At 35.7% G+C, this 26,629-nt stretch overlaps 1 protein-coding gene across 21 annotated transcripts in view; it reads left to right on the forward strand.

The window, feature by feature from the left end:
• Positions 1–26,629, forward strand: part of DLG1 (discs large MAGUK scaffold protein 1) — a 285,338-nt gene that overhangs the window by 181,076 nt on the left and 77,633 nt on the right. For all 21 annotated transcript variants that reach the window (XM_049709658.1, XM_004278774.4, XM_004278775.4 and 18 more), the window contains 3 exons: positions 2,564–2,684; positions 7,467–7,623; positions 22,770–22,872. In XM_049709658.1, coding sequence (XP_049565615.1) covers positions 2,564–2,684; positions 7,467–7,623; positions 22,770–22,872 — 381 coding nt within the window. The remainder of the gene's footprint in view (positions 1–2,563; positions 2,685–7,466; positions 7,624–22,769; positions 22,873–26,629) is intronic.

Genomic DNA, 26,629 nt, shown 5'->3' on the forward strand with positions numbered 1-26,629 from the left:
CATATACATATACATATATACAGACATAGTCGAATACAGTATTGCTATTGTTTTGAACAAAGTGTTATTTGTTAGCTCAATCAGGAATAAGAAAAATAAGAAAAATGAGTTTTATTTTACTTTTGCTTATTCCTTCATCAGTGCTTTTCCTTTCTTTCTGTGTAACTGAGTTTCTGACCTACTAACTTCCCTTCTCTCTAAAGGACTTCTTTTAACATTTCAAAAGGCAGATCTACTAGCAATAAATGTTCCCTCAATTTTTGTTTGTTTAAGGAAGTCTTTATTTCTTTTTCACTTTTGAAGGATAATTTCACAGGTGGGTTTTTTCTCTTAACACTCCACTGTCTTGCTTGAATGGTTTCTGAGAAGTCATATTTAATTCTTACCTTGCACCTCTATCAGTAAGGTGCAGTTTTTTCCCGTGACTTTTTTTAGGGCTTTTCTTCCCTTTTTTTTTATCCTGTAGTTTGAAAAGGATATGCCTAGGTGTAACTTTTCTTTGCATTTAACCTGCTTAGTGTTCTCTGAGCTTCCTAGATCTATGGTTTGGTGTCTGACATTAATTGGAGGAAATTCTCATCATTATTGTTTCAAAGATTTCTTCTATTCCTTTCTCTCCTTTTTCTGCTTTTGGTATTCCCATTACATGTATGTTCCACCTTTTGTAGTTCTACCACTGTTCTTGGATATTCTGTTCTGGTTTTTCCCCCCAGTCATTTTTTCTCTTTGCTTTTCAGTTTTAGAGGTTGCCATTGAGATATCCTCAAGCTCAGATTCTTTCCTCAACCATGTCCAGACTACTAGTAGCTCATCAAAGACATTCTTCATTTCTGTTACAGAGTTTTTGATCTCTAGTGTTTCTTTTTGTTTCTTTCTTAGAGTTTTCATCTCTCCACTTGTATTGCCCATCGTGTTCTTTATCCATTAGAGCCATTAGCACGTTAATCATTATTGTTTCAAATTCCTGGTCTGATAATTCCAACATCACTGACATATATGAGTCTGGCTCTTATGCTTGCTCTGTCTCTTCAAACTGTGTTTTTGCCTTTTGTGTGTCTTGTAATTTTTTCTTGATAGCCAGGCATGATGTACTGGATAAAAGGAACTGCTGTAAATAGGCCTTTAGTAATATGGTGATAAGGTGTTGGAGTGGAAAAGTGTTGAATAGGCCTGTGATTAAGTCTCAGTCCCTTAGTGACCTTGTGCCTCTGCAGTGCTCTTCACAGTGCTTCTCAGTATTCTCCCCAGTTCTGCTCCCTTAGGACAGGATGGCTAGAATTGGCTAGATTTGGTTATTTCCCTTCCCCCAGCTCTGTTGGGCTCTGACAAAACCCCAGCAGGTGAGGCTCTGGTTAAATAGTTTCTTCTGAGGACAGACTGTTAAGAAGAACAAAATGCTTGTAATATATTTCAAAATGGTTCCTTTTCCCCTCCTCCTGCCAGAAGCATGACAGAATTTTTCTCCAGTATTCACTGTGAGAACCTGTAGAGTTCTAGGAGGTAAAACTCACAAAAATGTGGGGCCCCTGATGATGGGGTCCCCCTGGAGTTTTTGACTCCCAAAGTCATCCGCACTGAGCCCCCAACAATTTGTTAATTACAGTTCAGGTTACTCTACCCCAGCACTTGTTACCACAGAGATTTCTGCTCTAGTAAGTTGTGATTTTCTATATTCACCTTTCAGTGTCCTTAATTTGGGGGACAGTGTTTTGCCCTATGACTTCTATCTTAAGCATCTAAAAAGGGTTGTTGATTTTTCAGTTTGTTCACCTTTTTAGTTGTTGTTAGGACAGAGTAATGACTCAAAGCTTCTTATATGCCAAGCTAGAAACAAGAAGTCCCTCAATTTATTCTAAAACTTTGTCAAGCATAGCTTTTTGCAAAGCTTTCGGTTTTCGTTATTCACAATCAGATTTTGAGTATACAGTTGATCATTGAACAACATGGGTTTGAACTATGTGGGTCCACTTATACGTGGATTTTTTCAGTATGTACTACAGGTCTGCGGTTAGCTGAATCTGTGGATGCAGAACCATGGATATGGAGGCCCAACTATAAAGTTATATGTGCATTTTCAATTTTTTGGAGGGTCAGTGCTTCTAACCCCCATGTTGTTCAGGGATCAGCCATATATACTTTCTAAAAACATTAGTCTGCAAAATAACTTCTTAGAAGAATAAGGTTATTGTACTTAAGACTGATTTGGTTCAGTCTTTCCTATGACAGTCTTTTGATTAATCTTGCCTGGATTTCATTGTGCAAATCAGTTACTGTAACTCCAGTTACTGTAAAACTAAACTCCTTTTTAGTTCTGTTTTCTCAGAGAAACCAAATGGAATAAGTTTGCTTTACTGATCTGAATTTCTAAACTAGTTTTTACCTGGAAACTTGAGCTTCTCTAATTTTTTTACCTAGTAAATAAATTTTCTCTACCAAATTCTATTATATAAATGAGCGAATATGAATTATACATTAATTAACTTTGAAACTGATAATCCACAAATGTGGTACTAAATGGTATGTTTCCTTTTTCAAGTGTTTTTTTACTTACTTTATTTTGAAGCTTCTTCTCAGCCTGTTGATAACCATGTTAGCACATCTTCCTACTTGGGCCAGACACCAGCATCACCAGCCAGATATTCACCTGTTTCGAAAGCAGTGCTTGGAGATGATGAAATTACAAGGTAACGAACTGAATAGTCATCCTTCTTACATAAAGCCAACTATTAGATGGAGTTATAGTTAGCCAACTAGGATAGTCACAATTTTCAGGACTAATTTTATTAACAGGTAATGAACCTAAACCTTATTTTTTTTTATTGGAGGGTTCATTGAAGGGCCATAAGTGTAAAAATATATTAGAGGGCTTCCCTGGTGGCGCAGTGGTTGAGAGTCCGCCTGCCGATGCAGGGGACACGGGTTCGTGCCCCGGTCTGGGAAGATCCCACATGCCGCAGAGTGGCTGGGCCCGTGAGCCATGGCCGCTGAGCCTGCGCGTCCGGAGCCTGTGCTCCGCAACGGGAGAGGCCACAACAGTGAGAGGCCCGTGTACCACAAAAATATATATATATATATTACAAATAAATCACTGCTTTTTTTTAGTGTTGCTACTTATTCTGACACCTAAAATTTACTTCCATCTAACATTACTAACATTACTCACTAACAGTTTTTTAGATTAACTGTCTGTTTTTTTTTTGCGGTACTCGGGCCTCTCACTGTTGTGGCCTCTCCCATTGCGGAGCATAGTCCAGATGCGCAGGCTCAGTGGCCATGGCTCACGGGCCCAGCCGCTCCGTGACATGTGGGATCCTCCCGGACTGGGGCACGAACCCGTGTCCCCTGCACCAGCAGGCAGACTCTCAACCACTGTGCCACCAGGGAAGCCCTAACTGTCTTTTTATTCCCCAAAAAACTCTTTTATCTAAGTGGGAAAAAAAGTGAAAAAATATTTTAGATCTTTTTCACATTATTCAACATAGTAATATGATAATATGTTTGAACAGTTTGCTTTATAGCTTTTGTAGAAGTAAATTATGTAGTAGTATTTCATATTATAGCATTTAATGTTAAAATGTATGACAATTCATGTCATTTTATGTTTTTATTAATTGTATTACTGTTAGCATTATTATTTTTGAACCTTTATAATTATAATTATTCTTTATTTGTTAGACTCCTGACTCTAAGCAGTGATCTCTTAAATGTCAGATAGGGGTGTTTGTCTTTGTCCTCTTCTTCAGGAGTTAGCAATATTGAGAACTTAATTTAATAGGTGCTCAGTAATTGTTTTAGGATGAAAATTACTGGAAAGAATAGTGTTTGTGATTATGTTTGTGGTGTGAATTCTCAAGGCTGTTAATCTTTAGTCTGTGCTAGTATACTGACATATCATGGTCGTTTTATTGTTGCTGTTATTTTCTAATACTGCTTATTTATAGAAGTAAAGAGGAAGTAGTTAATGGCTTATCTAGTCTTTAATCAGCATATTTTTCAAATTAAAAATATGTCATATTAACATCTTGATTGCTGTTCCCCATCTTTTTTCACTACATATCTGTTGTCTAGAATATTTGTTGGACTCTGTAGTATTACACAACAGGCCTACCTGTTTTCTGTATTCTTCTGTAAAAATCAGGCAGTTGATTATTGAATATGTCTTCCTAAATGGTGAGTGTTTTATCACTCCCTTTTGATCATTATACTCCTTTGCCCAGATAATGAAGTACAGATATCTTTACTTCATATTAGAAGTTCTCCACAATTTAACCCTAAACAATTTTTCAGAGATTATATCGCATTACCAATAAAAAGAGAAAATAAAAGAAATCCCAACATACAAACAGTTAATAATTCTAAAGTTCATTTTTTAACAGCTTTATTGAGATATGATTTACAAACCATACAGTTTACCATTTAAAATGTACAACACAGTGATTTTTAGTATATTACATTATAAATTTTTTAAATTGTGGTAAAATATATATAACATAAAATTTGCTATTGTAACCATTTTCAAATTGCGATTCAGTGGCATTAATTGCATTTATGATGTTTATGACCAACACCACTATCTTTTTCCAAACCCTGTTCAGGACTTCTCTGCTGATCCAGTGATTAAGACTTCACGCTTCCCAGCTGCATAGCACAGGGAGATGAGCTCGGTGCTTTGTGACCACCTGGGAGGGTGGGAGGGAGACGCAGGAGGGAGGAGATATGGGAATATATGTATATCTGATTCACTTTGTTATAAAGCAGAAACTAACACACCATTATAAAGCAATTATACTCCATTAAAGTTTTTTGTTTTTTTTTTTTTTTGCGGTATGTGGGCCTCTCACTGTTGTGACCTCTTCCGTTGCGGAGCACAGGCTCCGGACCCACAGGCTCAGCGGCCACGGCTCACGGGCCCAGCTGCTCCGTGGCATATGGGATCTTCCTGGACCCGGGCAGGAACCTGCGTCCCCTGCATCGGCAGGCGGACTCTCAACCACTGCGCCACCAGGGAAGCCCCTAAAGATGTTTTTTAAAAAAAAAAAAGACTACGCTTCCAATGCAGGGGGCGTGGGTTTGATCCCTGGTCAGGGAACTAAGATCCCACATGCCGCATGGCGCAGCAAAAGAAAAGAAACAAACCCTTTTCATCACCTCAGACAAACTCTATAACCATTATGCAGTAATTCCACATTTCCCTGTTCTCCCAGCTCCTAATCTACATTTTTTCTCTCTGAATTTTCATATTCTAAATTGTTCATGTAGTGGAATCTTATAATACTTAACCTGTTGTATCTGGCTTCTTTCACATAGCATAATGATGTTTTCAAGATTCATACATGTTGTAGCATGTATCAGAACTTCATTTCTGGTTATGGCTGAATAACATTTCATTATATGTATGTACAACATTTTGTTTATCCATTCATCTGTTGATGGACACTTGGGTTGTTTCCACCTTTTGGGTATTGTGAATAATGCTGGGATAAACACTGGCATGCACATATCTGCTTGCATACCTGCTTTTAGTTCCTTTAGATACATACCTAGAAGTGGAATTACTGGGTCATATGGTAACTATGTTTAGGTTCATGAGGAACCACCTAACTGTTTTCTGTACCAGCCACCCCGTTTTACATTCCCACCATCAATATATGAGGATTCCAGTTTCTCCACATCTTCAGCAACATTTGTTTTTTCTCTTTTGTTTTGTTTTATAGCCATTGTTATAGGTGAGACGTATTTCATTGTGATGTTGATGCATTTCCCTAGTGCCTAATGATGTTGAGCATCTCTTCAAGTGCTTATGTTATTTGAAAATTCAATTTATTTTCCTCTGGAAATACTATTGGATTTCAGCAGGGTATTTTTTAATTATTATTTGCTAATGCAAAATTATAATTCATACATATATTTTAATGTATTATAGGAACCCTAAACCATGAGTCCACAATCTAACAAGGAAGTAAGACCAGTATAGTGAAACCTGTCTTGTGCCCCTGATCCTACCCTGCTTCTCCTACATTGCCCCACCAAGTTAACTCCTTTCCTGAATTTTGGATTTACTATTCCCTTTTTTCTTTCATATAGGTGTTTATGTATATATTTCCTAAACAACATATTGTTGAATTTTGCCATTTTTGACAAGAAAATACTCAGTATAATTTTGTTAATCCTGTAAGTGAACTGACAAAGCTGATTAATGATGAATACCTATGTATGACTAGAAAACACACCGCTTTAAGTTTTGAGCAGACAAATATTTAAGAAGATTAATTCCACAGTATATGGAAGGATCCCTAAAATACAGTTTTTAGAAATATTTACTTCTGTTAAGCCGTTTGTTACCAAAAGCTTTCTGCAGTGTTTTAGAAAAAGCAAATTAAATTTTTAAAATATTTACCAAATATGATACATTCTAATCTCAAATGATATTCTGTGATTCATCATATCTAAAACAGTCAGCTCTTGGAATTTTCATGGTCTTACTGGAAGATGTAAGTGGTTTTCACACAATTATGTATAAGTGGCAGCAAATGGGAAATGTTATTAGTGGTAAGATGTATTCTGATTTCAGAGATTTTAAATTGGGAGTTGGAGGGAACAAAAGAGATGCATCTTAGAATGGATGAAAAGCAGAGATAGGTAGATGAATTGGAGGGATGTGACTTAAGAAATAAAGATATTTAATTACTTTATATAGAAAGTCTAGAGATGGGCATTTCTAACATTTGTGTAGCAAAACTAGGTCCATGGTATCTCTGGGATTCTGCTGGTTATCTTCATGATTGTGATATGTCCAAATCAGTAACAGGATTTTATAGTTCATTCTTTTGTGTGGGAGTGATTTGGAATAAGGAGGGGAACAAATACGCTTTGTATGGGGACAGAATATGCTTTGTCCTTGTTAGAGTCTTTCTTTGGGAAGTGACAGTAAAATTTCCTGTTATTTCTTAGAGACCAGAATAGGGTCATAGCCTCACCTTAGCAAACAGGAGTGAAATTGCAGTGACTGGCATAAGTTATTCATGATTGATCCGTTTGAGAGTAGAAAGGGGGCCTTCCTACCTTCTCTAAGACAAAGGGATATCTGCCTTTTACAACATGTAAGAAGTAGAGACAGTGACTGCTTCTTAGGCAGTGAAGTGTGTGCAACATCAGCTTTTCATGAGTATTATTTTTTGAGTATGCTCTTTATATCATTATTTTTTAATTTCCACATTTTCTCCTTTTTATTTTAGTTTTATGTTTGTTTCTTAACAAGGATTTTTAGCTTCTATATAAAATTAGGATTTTTCCTTTTAATTTCTAGGCTTGGAAAGAATCTCTTTACCCCAGAGTTTAGAAAACTTTAAATTTCATCTGACTTTTTTTATAATATGGAAATATGATTTATCAGTAGGGAATTCTCATTGATAGAAAGTCAAGTTCTCTATATGTTTTAAGGTATTCAATATTTTTTTAATTTTCAGGGAACCTAGAAAAGTTGTTCTTCATCGTGGTTCAACAGGCCTTGGTTTCAACATTGTAGGAGGTGAAGATGGAGAAGGAATATTTATTTCCTTTATTTTGGCTGGCGGACCTGCTGATCTTAGTGGAGAGCTCAGGAAAGGAGATCGTATTATATCGGTAGGATATGTTAATCAAAATAATGTTTTTATTATTTTAACTATGACCTGTTAATTATTAAACCTTTTGTTTTTTATATTCTAAAGTTATGGGAGGTATTTTGGCTATCTTCTTCTAACATTTTACAACTTAATTGTAGAATTACAGTGTTGACCGGGAACATGTTCTGTATGATAGATTTTCTTTTGGTATTTGACTTACTTATAAGAGATCAGTCTTTATGAATGTGCTTGAAGGAAGTATGTATTCTCTATTTGTTGACTGCAAGGTTTTCTGTATGTCTGTTAACTCATCCTTGTTACTTGCATAGTTCATATCTTCTTTATACTTCAATCTGTTATCGCCTTATCTGTTTTTTTTTTGTTTTTTTTGTTTTTTTGTGGTACGCGGGCCTCTCACTGTTGTGGTCTCTCCTGTCGCGGAGCACAGGCTCCAGACACGCAGGCTCAGCAGCCATGGCTCACGGGCCCAGCCGCTCCGCAGCATGTGGGATCTTCCCGGACCGGGGCACGAACCCATGTCCCCTGCATCGGCAGGCGGACTCTCAACCACTGCGCCACCAGGGAAGCCCAACCTTATCTGTTATTAAAGGAGACTTTTTAAGTTTATCTGAATGGTGGGTTTAACAGTTTTTCCTGGCAGCAATTATTTTCCTTATATCTTTGAAACTATGTTACTATGTGCATCTAATTTTAGAATCAGCATTCCTTCCTGGTGAGTTGAAATTTTTTACCATTAGGTTATGATCCTCTTTACTTGTAATAATGGTTTTTACCCTAGAAGCTATAATGCCTGATATTACTGTGGCTATGCTGACTTTTTTGCTTGATATTTGCCTCATATTTTCTCCATTTTTTACTTTCAGTTTGTGTCTGTGCTTATGTGGCTATTACCCATACAATTTTAGACTAAAACCTTATCAGTAATTCAGCTGTTCTCCCAAATGACTCAGATTTGGGGAAACCTTAATTATAATGGGGCTGTTTCTAGTATTTTACTTGTTTCATTTATATATCCCTCAAACTTAGTCATTTTTCTTTTTGTTTATGAACAGCTAATCGAAGTGTTCTACAATTTTTTGTTCATCATCCTTTCTTGTATCTTACTTCTTATGTGTTTCTCAGCAAGTCACTACCAGCATTGGGACTGGATTCATAGTATAGGACTATCTTGATCACTGTAGAAAATTTAGCTTTTCTAGCTCCCATCCTCATGCTAATAGAACTCCTTAGTTATTTCATAAAGCAAAAATGTCCCTCAAATATCCAAATGCACCTTAGTGGGAGCTCTTAGATTGTTCTTTTAGCAGTGATTTCTTGATAGTAATTACTCTTAGCGTTTACCTGGAACTGTTTTTAATTTGCCCTCACTTATAAATTTAGTCTAGAACTGTATGTTGACAAGTGTTGTCTCTCAATACTATGAACATATTACTTTATACTATCTGTCTTCTTTCGTTGTTGTTTAACAAAAAAGATCACTCTTTGTTGTTTGTAGGTGATTTCTTTTTTTTTACTGATTGCTTTTAAGTCTCTTAGTCTTTGGTACACTGCAGTTTTACTAAAATGTGTCTGTGTCTAGCATTTTATTTATTCTATCTGGAATTCATTATGCTTGCTGAATCAGAGGAGTCCTGTCTCATCAATTCTGGAATCTTTTAAATTTTGCCTTTCCCACATTTTGTGTATTCTGTCCTTCTTGAACTCCTATGAGAGAGGACATTACCATTCTGTTCTCCATGTCTTTTAATCCCAATTTCATATTTATCAACTCTATCTCCTTGTACTTAATTTCAGTCAGATCTGTTTTCTAGCTCATAAATTTTCTTCATCTGTGTCTAATCTGCTCTTTAGACTAAAACTAACTTTTTCATTTCAAAGTACCATTTTCTTTCTAGAAGTTCTTTCTAATTCTTTTTCAAATCTTCCTTGGTGGTTTTGCGGGAGTCTTGATTAAAGTTTCTTATGTTCTTTTAGGTTTTTCTTTTAAACCTATTTATCTTACACAGGCATACCTTGAAGATATTGCAGGTTCAGTTCCAGACCACCACCAAAACAGATATTACGATAAAGCAAGTCAAACAAATATTTTGGTTTCCCAGTACATGTAAAACTTATAATTATACTATATTGTAGTTTATTAGATTAGCATTATATCTTAAAAAACAATGTCCATACCTTAATTTTAAAAATACTTTATTGCTAAAAAATGCTAACCATCATCTGAGCCTACAGAAAGTCATACTCTTTTTGCTGGTGGAGAGTTTGAAATATTGCAAGAATTATTAAAATGTGACAGAGACACGAAGTGAGCAAATGCTGTTGGAAAAATGGCACCAATAGACTTGCTCAAAGCAGGGTTGCCACAAACCTTCAATTTGTAAAAAATGCAAAGTACAATAAAGTGAAGCACAGTAAAATGAGATAAGCTTGTATTCTATAAATAATAGTTCTGTTTTCTGAAGTTTGTAGGTATCTAATACATGTTACTTTATGGTGACTTACAGTACATTGTTTTCCTATGTTCTGAATTTTTCATTGTGAACTTAATGTCAGTAGTACTTTATGTACTTCACATGTGGGTATTCAGTGCTGCCTGAATTGGGGAGTGGTATTCTTTGAAAAATATCTTAAGTCGATTGTGGTAGACTTGGGAGCATCATTCTTATCATCATTTTTCCATTGAGAAAACTGAAGTTTAAAGGGTGATTTGCTCATAGTAGCTAATAAAACCTAATAAGTGGTATAGGCAGGATTTACCTTAACCACTATATTATGCTACGTCATTTTGTTTTTAATTAAAAATTTAAGTAATGCTTTCTGAAATTTTGGGATCTGAGATATAGGGATAAAACCTATATCCTGGGTCAGCAATGCTATTCAGTATTGATAACTATTTTAAATCATTTTTTCAATATAAAGTAAAGAAAATCAGAAAGTACTCTTCAAACTGAAGATACATGTGGCTGGAACATGATAGGAAAAGCATTCCAAAAATTGGATCTTTTATTGCAGTTTTCAGATTGCAGTCCCTCTTGCCACCTGATCCTTCCCTGCATATACTTAGACATATCATCATATTCCTGCAGCCTACCTTTTTGAGGATTCTTTATAGTTCAAGATAGACTGAGTCTAAGACAGAAAGAAGGTGGCTAATCATTTACAAAAGTAGAGCTCTTTCTGGTTTTAGCTGTTCTGAGATATTGGTATAACTAACTGATATTTGAATGAAAGTCTTGGGAATTTGAGTCTTCAAATAAGCTATGGTACTTTGTTAAGGATTATAGTACTACAATTTTAGAAAATAAAGGAAATTATTAATATGCAGTGCAAGTAAATGAAAATTGTACCCATATGCTTCAGGCTACAGCAACTAAAATAGCATAGTACCACCCCAAAATAGTGATTATTGGAACAGAACTGTGAAGCAGAAATACACCTTAGTTACAGTGTTAGAATGTTGAGGGCCTTAAGAGACCATCACTCTTAACCATAACAACCCAAACCATCTGGATAAGTTTAGAAAAACTAAACTCATCAGAGAACTGAGGATTCAAAGCGACCTAAGTAAAGTAACTTCCAGATAGTAACTAGCCCTACATAGAAGAGAAGACACCCATGGCAGCTGCTCCTTGGAAGAGCGGTGGGAGAAAGAGAAGGGTTAGACGGGGATAGCGAGGAACCAACCAAACTTTACCCCAACATGTAATGGCCTCAGTGGACTGGTGAAACTGATAAAAAATTCTGGGAAGCCGCAGAGCAAGTCCTTACCTACCTGCCAACTCTTTTCCATGGGTCTTCACTAAGACCTCAGAGCTTGTAAACCGAAGGTTGTGAAACAACAGGGAATTAAGAAAAATTTATTACTGAGTCATACAGAGCATCCCAAAATACAAGGCACCTGCCAGTAAATAGGGGACCTTGAGCAGAAGATCTGTGAAAACTAATCTCAGCAACTCCGTACTTTGAGCTGCTCAGGGATGAGAGTGGGGCAAGAAAGCTGAGAAAAAGCCCTCTGAGGCAGTGTGGACAGAGATACCTCCAAGAAATAGCAAGCCTGGGACAGGTCTAGAGAGCAAAGAAAACTTACCAGCAACCTCAGAAGCTGGGAGCAGGGTTATAAAGGTGTATGTTTGTGTGTTTGTGTGTGTGTGTGTGTGTGTGTGTGTGTGTGTAATGAGATGAGATCTTTACACCAGTAAAGGGAATTTTACCAGTGCTTGTAGCCTAAGCACCTCAGAAAGAAAAGTCTTAATTCTGCTCTCAAAACATTTGAAACTAAACTTAAAGCTACAACAAAATCCAGTAGCAGCTCAACTATAGATCATATAGATACAGCTGCCCCACTCTAGTGGCCTGGCACAAGGATTATTCCCAATTCTGGAATTAAATATTATTTATTTTTTATTTCAACCTCTACTGTTATTTTATCCAAAGTGTCTACTTTATAATTAAAAATTACAAAACATGCAAAAAAGAAAGAAAAGCTGGTTGTCAAGACAAAACAGTATAAGTAACTTGAGAAAAAGCTCAGATGTTGGATTTATCAAACAGGTATTTTAAAATAAGATAAAATGATGATGATAAAAATACTAAAGGATATAGGAGTAAAGGTAGACAATATGGATGATAAGATGGGAGAATTTCAGCAAAGATATAGAACATATGAAAAATGAGTCACATGGAATTGCTAGAAATTTTTTTTTTAACTATCACAAGTGAAAATTTTGTCTGAAAGGCATAACAGCACACTGGAATCTGAAGAGGGAAGAATCAGTGAATTTGAACATAGGTCAAAGAAAATTTCCAAACTGAAACGTAAATCAGGAGGGGTGGAGGGAAAATCAGGGAAAAAAAGTAGACCAGAGCATCCAAGGTCTATGGAAGTAAAGAGGAGATGTCAGACAATAAAGAGGAGACAGAATCTTTGAAGACATAATGACAAAGAACTTTCAAAAACTGATGAAAGATATCAACCCACAGATCTGTGAAGCATAGCAAAGCCAAGGCAGAATACATGCAAAGGAAACCAGACCTAGATACATTGTAAAGTGCTAGAAAGCTATGCTAAAGAGCACATGTTAAAAGTAAACATAGAAACACATCACATATATAGGAACAGTACAAATGACAGCTGGATTCTCACTGGAAATATTAGAAGACATAAAGGAATGGAACAGTATCTTTAAAGTGGTGAAAGAAAAAACCTTCAACCTAGAATCCTATATCTCCTGAAATTAGTCATCAGAAATGAAGTTGAAATAAAGACATTTTCAAACAGACAGTATATCTTAGAGAAGTTGTTCTTGACAGACCTACAAGATATACTAGAAGAAATTGTTCTGGTTAAAGAGAAATTATATCAGATGGAACCTAAATCTGCAGACAGGAAATAAGAATAACAGAAGGGGTAAATACCTGGATAAGTATAAAAGGTACATTTTTTAGGAAATAATTTTACATGTTTCATTATAAGATGATTGGCTCTTTAAAACAAAATAACTTCATCGTATTGTGTGAGTTATGGCATATGTAGAAGTAAGATATAAGGCCACCAAAGCACAAATAGAAAGGGGGAGGATGGTTCTTATACAGTTTGAGAAGTGGTGTAAAATTAATTGAAAGTAGCCTGTGATAATTTATACTTGCATGTTATAATCTCTAGAGGAAACACTAAAAATACTCCAAAAGGGTATAGTTTATGTAAGTCAATACAGGAAGTAAAATGAAATATGAAAAAATACATGCTTCCTCCAAACAAAGGTAGGAAAGGAAGAAAAGACAAGGTAGAAAAAAGCAGTGCCAAGGTGTGAGGTTAAAATGCAACTATATTAATATCTACATTATAGTTAGCACTTTAAGATGCAGAAACTGTCAGCTTGGTTCAAAAAAACCAAGACCCAAATATAGACCCTTTGTCAGAAATTCACTTTAAATATAAAGATTCATATGTTGTAAGTAAAAGAGTAGAAGAAATTATGCTATATAAACAACATATGAAAGATGGTGTGACTATATTCATATGAGACAAAATAGACTTCAAGGCAAATGGTGTTATTACTGAGAGATTTTATATAATGAAAGCATCATTTCTTCAAGAAGACATAACAGCCCTCATTGTGCATGTACCTAGTAATCCTTTCAAAGCACATAAAGCAAAAATTCCCAGAATTAAGAGAGAAATGGACAAATCTACAGAGTTGGGGATTTAAACACCCTCTTCTATAACTGGTAGAATAAGTAGAGAAAAGAAGAAAATAACTTTAGCCTTACCACTCATCATCTATAAAAATTAACTTGAAATGGATTGTAGAACTAAACTTCTAGTAAAAAACATACAAGAAAATCTTAGTGAACTTGGATTAGTCAAAGATTTCTTAAATGGTACCAAGGGACCAAGTCAGTCCAGTGGTGAAAGGAAAGTCTTTTTAATAAATGCTGAAACAGCTGGATATCTTTATGGAAAAATACAAATTTCAACTCAGTCTTACTCCAGATATAAAAATTAACTCTAGATGATTATAAATCTTATAAATCTAAGTGTGAAGCCCAGAGCCATAATCCTCCTGGAAGAAAACATAGAAGGATATCTTTGCAACCCTGAGGTAGGCGACAGTTTCTTGGACAAGATATGTTAAACACTAACCATAAAAAAATGTGCCATTAAGAAACCAAATAGGCAAGCTATACAATGGGAAAAAATATTCCCAGTACATATATCTCACAAAAAACTTATATCCAGAATATATAAACATCTCCCACAAAGCAGCAGTGAAAGGTGAGTAACTCAATTTAAAAATGAGGGGAGATTTCCCTGGTGGCGCAGTGGTTAAGAATCCACCTGCCAATGCAGGGGACACAGGTTCAATCCCTGGTCCGGGAAGATCCCACACGCCACGCCGCAAAGCAACTAAGCCCATGCACCACAACTACTGATCCTGTGCTGTGTAGCCTGCGAGCCACGACTACTGAGTCTGTGTGCCACAACTACTGAAGCCCACATGCCCTAGAGCCCACACACCGCAACTGTGAAGCCCGTGCCCTCTAGGGCCCGCGTGTCGCAACTGCTGAGCCCACGTGCTGCAACTGCTGAAGCCCACACAGCTGGAGCCTGTGCTCTGCAACCAGAGAAGCCATCGCAGTAAGAAGACCGTGCACCACAACAAAGAGTAACCCCTACTCGCTGCAACTAGAGAAAACCCACGTGCAGCAATGAAAACCCAACGCAGCCAAAATAATAATACTAATAAATAAATGAGCAAAAGACTTAAACAGATATTTCACAAAACAAGGTGTATCAGTGGCTTATAAACACATGAAAATTTACTTAACATTAGGCATCAGGGCAATGCAAAAAACACAATGAATAAGCAAAACAGGGTTAGAGGAATTTTGGTGGGAGCAATGTCACTTTTTTACATCTTGATTGTGGCGGTGGCTATACAACATACACAGTTGTCAACACTCTTACCTGTAAACTAAAAATGATTACTCTATTGAATGTACATTATGCCTAAGTAAAAACATTTTTAAAGCCATAGTGAAATACCATATCCTATCCAGTTGAATGGCTAAAGAAAAAATAATGATGACAACAAACATTAGAGAGGATGTGGAGCAGTTATAACTCTTATTCTTTACTGGTGGGCATGTAAAACTACACAACCACTACAAGAACTTTTGGGGAAGTTTTAAAGAAATTATACATACACCTAACCTTATCACCCAGATTTTATCCAAGAAATCTTATGTTTACACTATAACAGGAATGTTCATAATAGCCTATCCATAATAAAACTCAAACAGCATGGATGACACTAAAACACATCGTGTTGAGTAAAACAGAACACACCACAAAAATACATACTGTATGATTCTAATTATAATCATGTGCAGGCAACACTAACTTGTATTGATAAGTCAGAACGTGGTTGCCGCTAATTGTCCTATTATAAAAGAGGCATAATGGAGATTTCTGGGTTGGTTGATGGAAAAGGTATGTTTGGGGTTTTAGTTTCATGGGCATATACAGTTGTCAAAAATCCTTCCAACTGAACTGTTTAAATTTGTACATTTTATTGCTTGTAAGTTATACTGTAATTTAAGTTTTAAAAATAATTTACAGTATAAGGGCAAATTAGTGATAAGGAATGAATTTTTAAAAAATAAATGTTGGAGAAATTAGCTAGTTGCTTAGCGGAATAATATTAGCTTAGAGCCTCACTTCACACCTTGTGTCAAAATTAATTCTCAGTTGGCTTAGAGGTATGTGTGAAAAACTCAAAACAAAAATATATGTTTTTTAAATTGTCCATGTGGGACCTCTTTATGTGGGTTACTGTCACACTGCTAGAATATGTTACTCTGACGAACACAACGTGGTTCACCCAGAACTTTCCCAATTTTAGCACTGAAAGCCCCATGTCTGGAAACCCCTTTAGGCTAAGTTTTAAAGCTGAAAGACCCAGACCCTCCCAACCAGTTGCTTGCCCTAATGTTACTGTAAGTTAAATTCAGCCTTCTGTTTGTCAGTATACATCCATTATCTTAAATATTTTAATGGTTACTAAGCTGCTCTAGGGAAATACCCTAGGGAAATACCCTGAGAAGCAATAGGAAAGACCTTAGGAACAAGAGAAAAACATGAGAAAAGATATTCTAAAATAAAACCCAGAAACACTTATTTAAGTACCTCTTTACACAAAATTTAGCTATTTTCAGTCTTCAGCTTGTATCAGGATAACCTCAAGGCGTTATTAAAAAACAGATTCCTAGATTCCATCCCCAAAGTTTCTGATTCAGTATGACTTGGATAGGATCTGAAAATTTATATTTCTTACAAGTTTCCATGAGATACTGATGTTGCTGCTCCTGGGACCAAACCTTGTGAACCACTGTTCTAAAGACATCCCTGTTATTGATGTTCTTAATGATAACCCACATTACTGAGAAAAGCATAAATATTTGGGAAGGCAGGGAAATAAATAATAATTTTTATAAAATATTCCCTTTGATATATTTAATTTTGTTGAAGAAAGAAGCTTTTTAAGTCAAGATTTATTATTGTACAGATGTTGGACAGTGCATTTTTCACTATGGTATAAATGGAAATATTACTGTTATTTCCAGTGATGACAAGCATAGGGCAGGATATAGTTGATATTCCCTGAAAATTTAGAAACATGGAAAGTGACCCAAGAGAGTTCAACAGAAATTCTCTCCTTCATAAAAACAGTGAGAAAAGTGGCCAAAATTGTTTTTAGAATAAACTTTTTCAGAACTCTGGAAATTAACCAAAGACTGACAGCCATTCAGGAAGTGTTTACTCAAAAAAAAAAAAAAAAAATTGCTGAATCTCTGTAAGAATGAGCTTTGTAGAATTTTAATTTGCCTAAGTCCCATCCCTGGCTCTCTATCACCACATTAGCCTTGAAAAATAGCCCACCTTTTCAGTGAGAACCAGTGGCCCAACAGCCACTAGAGAGAGCAAAATGGTGGTAGAATGTTCAGAGCTTCTTTTCCAAAGAACTGTCATAATTTGACCTGTCTGGTGGGTTCTTGGAACATCCTATTTGAAAGGTTCCCTGTATTTGACCTGATTCAAAGCTCCACCAGTGCAAAAGCCTTTTCCCTTGGGGTAATTGCAAAAACAATTACAGGCATATTATGGCTGCCTGAGACATTGGTAACAGTTGGGGCAAACAGTAGACTAATCAAAAACTTAAAAGGAAAAGCTAGGGAGTGAACTCTCCATGGGACCTTTGAAAAGCTCTTATACTTTGGAATCTAGGAGGACACATGCATGGTCTTGGGTTGTGTGCCTGCTCAGGAAAGACCTGAAAAGGCCCTAAACTCTCACCTCTGGCTGACCATGAGACTCTGTGCAAGAAGGAAGTGAAGATTCAGGCAGAATCATCAGTTGCCTAGCTGATTGTTGAAGGCATTACCCAACATGCGCACATTTAATGAAGTCTCTGTCCAGTCATTAACTGACCACTCTGCTAATCAGGCAGACACTTCACTGGCACATACAACAAAGAATACAAGCCTTACAGAATTCAGAAAAGTCACCAAACAACTACTATAACAAACAGCAGTAATATCAAGCCCTGGGTAGGAGGACAGATCTTATACCCAGAATTGCTACTTTATATTATTTTAAATGTCCGGTTTTCAGTAAAAAATTGAGACATGCAGCAAAACAAGAAAATATACCCGGGGGAAAAGCAATCAGTAGAAACTGTAAGGAAGCCCAACACTATACTACTAGACAAAGATTTTAAATCAGATATTTTAAATATATTCTAAGAACTAAAGGAAACCATGTCTAAAGAATGTAAGGAAAGTATAGGAACAATAACGCACCAAGTAGAGTATGTCAATAAAGAGATTTCTTTTATGAAAAAGAAACAAACAGAAATTCTGGTGTTGAAGAGTACAATAACTGAAATGAAGGGGAAAAAAAATCCTCTAGACAAGTTCAACAGCAGATTTGACCTGGCAAAAGAAAAAAATCCACCAACTTGAAGATATGTCCGTTAAGACTACCCAGGCTGAAGAACAGAAAGAAAAAAGAATTAAGAAAAATTGTCAGAGGCTCAAAGACCTGTGGGGATACCATCAAGTGTACCAATGTATGTATAATGAAGTCAGAATGACAAGAGAGAGAGAAAGAGGCAGAAAGAATATTTGAATAAATAATGGCAAAAAACTTCCCAAATTTAATGTACACATCTGAGAAGCTCAGTGAACTACAAGTAGAATAAACTTGAAGAGATCCACACCACAGATAAATCATAATCAAATATCAAAAAACAAAGGGAGAATCCTGAAAGCAAAGAAAAATCACTGATTACAGGGAATCCTCAGTAAGATTAACAGTTGATTTCTTGTCAGAATCATGGAGGCCAGAAGGCAATTCTGAAAGAAAAAAGCCATTGTCCCAGGTTTCTATACCCAGTCAAACTATCCTTCAGAAACGAAGGACAGATCTGAGTCCCAGGTAAACAAAAGCTAAGGAAGTTATTAATCTCCTTAACTTCTCTTATAGACAGTAAACCTGCCCTACAAGGAGTACTAAAGAGCATCTCATCCCTCAGACCAGAAAGAAAGGACATTAGAGAGTAGCCCAAATCCATATGAAGAAGTAAAGAGCACTGTTAAAAGTAACTATATAGGTAAATGTAAAACAGCATAAGTGCATTTTTTGTTTGTAACTCTTTTTTTTCTCCTTTATAATTTAAACAACAACTAAATAAAGCAATAATTTTAAATCTGTGTTGATGGGCACACACATACTGTATAAAGATGTAATTTATATGACAGTAGTATCACAGGGAGTATAGAGGGCACAGAATTATAAGAGCAGAGTTTTTATATACTATTGAAACTAAGTTGGTGTTAATTCAGAGTAAATGGTTATAAAATGTTAATTATGATCTAGAGAAACCACTAAGCAAATAACTCAAAATATATATAATTTTTTAAAGGGTATTAAGATAGTACAGTGGAAAATACCTATTTTACAAAAGAAGTTAGTAATGGAGGAATAGAGGAACAAAAAAGACAAGGTGTGAAGAAAACAAATAGCAAAATGGATGGCATAAATCTTTTTTTTTCGATAAATTACATTGAAGGTAAATGGGTTAAATACTCCAACTAAAAGACAGATATTGACAGGGTAGATTTAAAAAGATCAAATTATATACTTTCTACAACAGACACACTTTAGATTCAATCTTCGTTGAAAGTAAAAGGTTGAAAAAGATATGCTATGCAAACAGAAACCAAGAAACACATAAAATGGCTATACAAGTATCAAACAAAGACTTTAGGAAAAAAATTATTTCTCAAAATCTAAGGACATTTTATAATATATGTGTTATATAGATTATGTGTGATATATAGTTATACATATTGTGTAATTGTTGATAAATTTCTAGAAAGACATAAACATTTGAAACTGACTCAAGAAGAAATGGAAACTATAACTGTAGACCTGTAACAATTAAGGAGATTGATAATCAAAACTTCCCACAAAGGAAAAAACCCAGGACCAGATGGCCTCACTAGTGCAATCTATAGAACGTTTAAAGAAGAATTAGCACCATTCACAAACTCTTCCCCCAAAAGGGAATAGGTGTGAAGAACACTTCCCAACTCATTCTACAAGGCCAATATTATTCTTATATCAAACCAAACAAAGACATCACAAGAAAAGAAAACTACAATATCCCTTATGAATTTATATGTAAAAATCCTCAACAAAATAGCCATGTGGATTCAGCAGCATAAAAAAAGGATTGTACACCAGCATTAAAAAAGGATTATACCCCATAACCAAGTGGAATTTGTCCAAGGAATGCATAGTTGGTTCAACACAGGGATAACCAAAGTAAAACACCGTGTTAATAGAGTTAAGGGTATAAGCCACATGACCATCTCAACAGAAAAAGCTCCTGTCAAAAACCAACAGCTTGCATCATAAAAGCACCAAACAAATTAGGAATAGTAGAGAACTTCCTCAACCTGATAAAAGATGTCTATGAAAAACTGATAACTTATGTCACACTAAATGCTGAAACACTGAAAGGTTTCCCTGTGAGATCAGAAACAAGACAGAGGTGTCCACTCATGCCACTTTTATTCAACATTGTGCTGGAGTTTCTAGATTGGGCAGTTAGGCAAGAAAAAGAAATAAAAGCTTTCTAGATTAAAAAGGAAGAAGGAAAATTATCTCTTATTTGCAGATGCCATGATCTTATATATAGAAAATCTTAGGAAATGCAAAAAAACTATCAGAGATAATAACCAAGCTCAGCAAGTTTGCAGGACAGAGAATCACTATACAAGAAACAGTTGTGTTTCTAATATACCAGAGTTGAACAACCTGAAAGTGAAATTAAGAAAATAATTTTATTTATAGTAGTATCAAAAAGAATAAATTTAACAAAGTGGATAAACAAAATATGGAATATCCATCCAATGGGGTATATGATTCAGCCATAATAAGTAACAAAGTACTAAAACAGGCTAAAACAAGGATGAACCATGAAAACAAGCTAAGTGAAGAAGGCAAACACAAATAGCCACATATTGTAATATTCCTTTTATATAAAATGTACAGAACAGACAAATCCTTAGAGTTAGAAAGAAGAATAGTGGTTGCCAGGGTCTAAGGGGAGAGGGAAGGGGGGAATGAATGCTAATGGGTAGTGGGTTTTTGTGGGGTGGGGGCTGATGAAAATGTTTTGGAATTAAAGCATGGTGATGGTTGCACATGCTTGTGAATGTACTGAAAAACACAAATTGTACACTTTAAAAGTTTGGATTTTATATAAATTATATCTCCATAAAAAAGTGACCCTAAGTCTGTTTACATGATATGTTTCTCAGTACCAGGATTTCTTCTAAAATATCCTTGATAATGTATTCCATTAAAATGTTTGGCGTTATTTAGGAACATTTTTAATTTGTAGTCTTGTTAACAAATTATTCTCCTTTGAATCTATGTAGGTTGTTTTCAGATCTTTTCTGTAGTAAAGGGATCCAGTGCTTAGGAATAATTCATTAAAAATTGTGATCTTTTCTAAAATAATCTATGAAAGTTTGTCTACCTTTTATATTCTCTAATTTTTTCTGCTAGAAATTAGGATTTTCTTTATGTTCAATATAGAACTATTTATACATTGTGTTCAGTTATTCTCTAATAAGATATTAAGCTAGAGATATTCTCTAATAAAACCACATTATGTTACACCTGTTTAGATTAAGGTTTTTGGATCTTGATTTTCATTTAAGAGGTGTCTGCACATTTTAACTTAGTTACATAGTAATATCCTTTATAGATAATGTAAAACATCAGGTCTTTAAATGTTTTACATTAAACATTAAAAATGTTCTTTTATGTAAATTTTATGATCCCAGGAATTTCTGGGCTATAGTCAAATTTTCCAAAATTGGTATGTAATTTTTAACAGGTCTTAGATTAGACATCAATGAAGCAGGCTGTCATACTAAAATTGTGTGACAGTTCTTCTTTCCAAAAATATTCAGTAAAGGTCCCAAACATTGCTGTATTTTTTTTTTTTTTTTTTTTTTGCGCGGTATGCAGGCCTCTCACTGCTGTGGCCCCTCCCGTTGTGGAGCACAGGCTCAGTGGCCATGGCTCACGGGCCCAGCCGCTCCACGGCATGTGGGATCTTCCCAGACCGGGGCACAAACCCGTGTCCCCTGCATCGGCAGGCGGACTCTCAACCACTGTGCTACCAGGGAAGCCCCCATTGCTGTATTTTATTCATTCATTGTTCTTAGGGAAAAAAGCCAACTTAAATATTTAAAGTTAATTACATTTAAGTTTAATGCTCACATTAATGTCCTATTAAGTTTTTCTTGTAGTGGAAAAGGTTCAGTCTCTAAAGATAGTGTACCTTGCAGCGTACTAGGTGCTGGCAGCCTTTCAGAAATAAGAATGAAGTTGCCTATTCTTCTAGAGTGGGATTGATCACCTCATTAATTATTTTACCCAAGGAAGGTCCCTGTTTTAAAAAAAAGTCTTCTTGCTCATTTAATAACATTTACTGTGTTTAAATGTCAGTCCGTGAAATCTGAGCTATTTTAATACTTAAAGTAATTGCTTTCCTGTTACTCCAAAAGAATGGAAGCTTTAGTTTGGGAAAGGAAGGAAGAGAATTGAAACTGAGATGAGTAATAGTGAAAATGTGGCAGGAGTTGAAAGTATGCTGTAAACAAAATGAATTTCCCTCTCATTGCCTGAGTTACTGGTGAAATGAAATGTACAAAATGATGACACTTGCTGATTTTTCAAGTTGTCAAATTAAGGTACATTTCTCAAGAGATTGGTAGACAACCTTCTGGAACACTCAGGGGAAAGTGTTTTGCATTTGTTCACTTGACAAAGTGAAAAAATGAATATTTTAAGTGAATAAAATTGTTTTGATTGACTATACAATATATTTTTGTTCTACTGTATAACATTTTTAGTAAATCAGAACAAGAAAATATTTTAGTGATAAAGTAATTGCAAGTAATTTTTTTTAATCTATGCCTACTCAAAGAATAGGCTATTGTGATTTCTAATCAGTGTGATGATTTTCTTTCGAATTTAATATGTGGTTTGATTTACAGGTAAACAGTGTTGACCTCAGAACTGCCAGCCATGAGCAGGCAGCAGCTGCTTTAAAAAATGCTGGCCAAGCTGTCACAATTGTTGCACAATATCGACCTGAAGGTAATAAATTCTTGTTGTCTGTATTTATTTTCTATTTCAGTTTTTAGAAGTCTTCCTCTTAATAATGTTTAACTTCCCAAGCTTAACTTTCTTTTTATATTTTTGTCTGATTTATTAATCTGTTATTTGTTTAGTTTGAACTTAATTCACTCTCCAGATCAAAGAGTTTTTAATAGAATGTAAGAACTTGTATCTGCCAACTCTTTGAATATTTCTCTATTATTTGGATTAATTTTCAGGAGTTTATCTTTTTAAATGTGTCATCTCACCAAACACATACCTTTAAGTATACCTTTGACTAACTCAGTGGTTGAAAAGCAAAGATAGTAATTTTGCCAAAGAAAATTAGGTTATTTCAGTATTTTTTGACCTTTGAATTAGGTTATATTTATTAATAACAGGGTTTAAGATATGTTTCTAATAGCCTTTATTGTTACTTAAAGAGAAAGAATGTAAGTTTGAGATATGATATTTTTCTAAATAGTGAGGTATCATGGACTTGACCTTACCGAGTTCCTACTGGGAGAAGGTGATAATGGAAAGTTTGAGGTCATATTAAACATACATAAAATTCTAGTTTACATCAACATAACCACTTCAGTAAAACCTAGGTGGAATTTAAAAAGCTTAAACACCCAAAAGAATACATAACACACTATTTAATGTTCATAAACAAGGTGAAGAAGGAAAGAATGATGTGAGTAAAGGAGCCAGGTGAATCATTCTATGATTTAGCAGCTGTTACATGTATTATTCTTTTCTTGGAGTGGAATTTATTTCTGTAACAAAACCTAGTATGTGTTTTACCTGATCAAAGTAGTATGTTGGGCATTGCTTGCTATTTCATAATATTTCTTATAAACCTCAGCATTCTAGGTTCAGTAACTGAACAAGAATAAATTCATTTATGTAAGGGGTAAGTTCCAAATAAATCACATTAATAAGCAAATAGGGATTAATATATGAAGTCAGAATGCTAATTCATTAATTTTTGTGAGAAACAAAACTACCAGTGGGACTACACATGCTTTTATCTTCTGGCCAACACATTCTTGCCCAATAGGCATATTATACAGAAACAAAGTATAATCAGTGCTTGCTTAGTATTATAGAAAGCCTCTTATTTATATGTTTATGAGAAATATAGACTATTTAGGTATGATTAAGGGTAAGTCAATATCTGCTCCTTGACCTCCCCGGAAAACACACAAAAGCAACAAGGAAAATAAACACATATTTCTACCCATAAAGCTTCACTTCACATTAAGCAAAACTAAGAAGACAGGTGTAATACCTAGACAACAAAATACAGGCAAAGGCTGCTTAAGCAGGTTAAGATCTGGCAAAAGCTACATGTAAAGAAGGGAAGAGTAAAAGCATGGAATGTTGAGAATGCTCAGTGGTAGCAGAACATAGAATATGACAGAAAATTGTACTTCCTAAAGGTGGGGGGCTTGTTTTTGAAGTATAAAAACATTATCCCTTGTTTATGGCAGGCCACATAAAATTGTGAGTGAGCAAACTAGAGCGGAAGCCATCCTTGATGTGGTTTTGTTTAAAGGAAGTATTTGGTTAAAACAGTCTGTCAGATTATCTGATGCTATCAAGGCAGTCTTTTGGTTTTAAAGGCTGTAAAAATAACCTGTGCTTCCATCCCCACCCTGCACCCCAAACTTTCTGGTCCAGCCAACTCATTCAGTAATAAGCAATTTAAAAGGAGCTAGCCTGGCATTCATACAAAGATATTAATAAGGAGACATGGAAACAAAAAGCAAAGCTTAGCAAGAGATAAAAGTTGTCACAAACATGCATTTACACACACAAAAAAAAAATTGGCACGTATCAGATGAAACTTTGATTTTAATGTTCTTAAACAATTTATGCATTCACTTCTTTGAAAGAAGACCAGTAGATATGTAAAGAACTGTAGGAAGAGATGGCTTAACAACCAGAATAGTTTAATTTTGAGCTAGCAGAACCCAGGAAAGAAGAAGAAAGCAAACCAATTTCTTAAATTGGAACACAAAGTCAAAGAGACACTGCAGAACAATCAATAGGGGACATAAAGGATACAATAGGAAAAGTAAACAAAATGAAATAGAAACGAAGAGAATTTTTAAAGGTTAGAGAGAAAAGACAGGCAATTATATATATATATTATATATATATATATATTATATATATATATATATACTTTCATATATATATACACACACACACAGGATATACTTAATTAGACTTTCTGGAAAAAGTAAATTTTTTTAAAAGAAAAGAATAAATGCTTGCAATTATAATTCATTCAAGAAAACTTTACTAGATTAAAAAGAAGTAACTTTACATTGAAAAGACACAGCATGATAAAAAATTAACTCAGAATGGTCAAAATTCAGACATATTCTGGTTAATTTTTATCAAGAAAAAATCTTCTGGAGTATTGGTTCAAGATGGCGGAGTAGAAGGACGTGTGCTCACCTCCTCTCGCAAGAGCACTGAAATCACAACTGCTGAACAACCATTCACGGGAAGACACTGGAACCCACCAAAAAAGATATCCCACATCCAAAGACAAAGGAGAAGCCTCAGTGAGATGGGAAGGGGGAGCACAATCATGATAAAATCAAATCTCATACCTGCCAGGTGGGGGAAGCACAAACTGGAGAACAATTAAACCACAGAAGTTCTCCCACTGGAATGAAGGTTCTGAGCCCCACATCAGCATCCCAGCCTGGGGGTCCAGCAACAGGACTAGCAATCTCCAGGGATTCTGGCTTTGACAGGCAGCAGGATTTGAGTGCAGGACTTCCACGGGACTGGGCAAAACAGAGACTCCACTCTTGGAGAGCACACACAAAATCTTGTGCACACCAGGACCCAAGGGAAAGGAGCAGTGACCCCATAGGAGACTGAACCAAACCTACCTGCTAGTGTTGGAGGGTCTTCTGCAGGGGCAGGGGGCGACTGTGGCTCACCAAGGGGAACAAGGGCACTGGCAGCAGTAGTTCTGGTAAGTACTCATTGACGTGAGCCCTCCCTCAGGCCACCATTAGCCCCACCAAACAGCCTGTAGGCTCCAGTGCTGGGTTGCCTCAGGCCAAACAACCAACAGGGAGGGAATACAGCCCCACCCGTCAGCAGACAAGTGGATTAAAATTTTGCTGAGCAAGGCTTTGCCCACCAGAGCAAGACCCATTTCTACCCACCACCAGTCCCTCCCATCAGGAAGCTTGCACAGGCCTCTTAGCCTCATCCACCAGAGGGCAGACAGCAGAAGCAAGAAGAACTATAATCCTGCAGCCTGCAGAATGAAAACCACAATCCTAGAAAGTTAAACAAAATGAAAAGGCAGAGGATTATGTCGCAGGTGAAGGAACAAGATAAAATCCCAGAAAAACAACTAAATGAAGTGGAGATAGGCAACCTTCCAGAAAAAGAATTCAGAATAATGATAGTGAAGATGATCCAGAATGGAGGCAAAGATTAAGAAGATGAAAGAAATGTTTAACAAAGACCTAGAAGAACTAAAGAACAAACAAAAAAATGAACGATACAATAACTGAAATGAAAAATACACTAGAAGGAATCAATAGCAGAATAACTGAGGCAGAAGAACTGATAAGTGACCGGGAAGACAGAATTGTGGAAATCACTGCTGCAGAACAGAATAAGGAAAAAAGAATGAAAAAAAATGAAGACAGCCTAAGGACAACATTGAACACACCAACATTCGCATTATAGGGGTCCCAGAAAGAGAAAAGAG

This window comes from Orcinus orca, chromosome 5 (assembly GCF_937001465.1).
Source record: "Orcinus orca chromosome 5, mOrcOrc1.1, whole genome shotgun sequence".
Taxonomy (NCBI): domain Eukaryota; kingdom Metazoa; phylum Chordata; class Mammalia; order Artiodactyla; family Delphinidae; genus Orcinus; species Orcinus orca.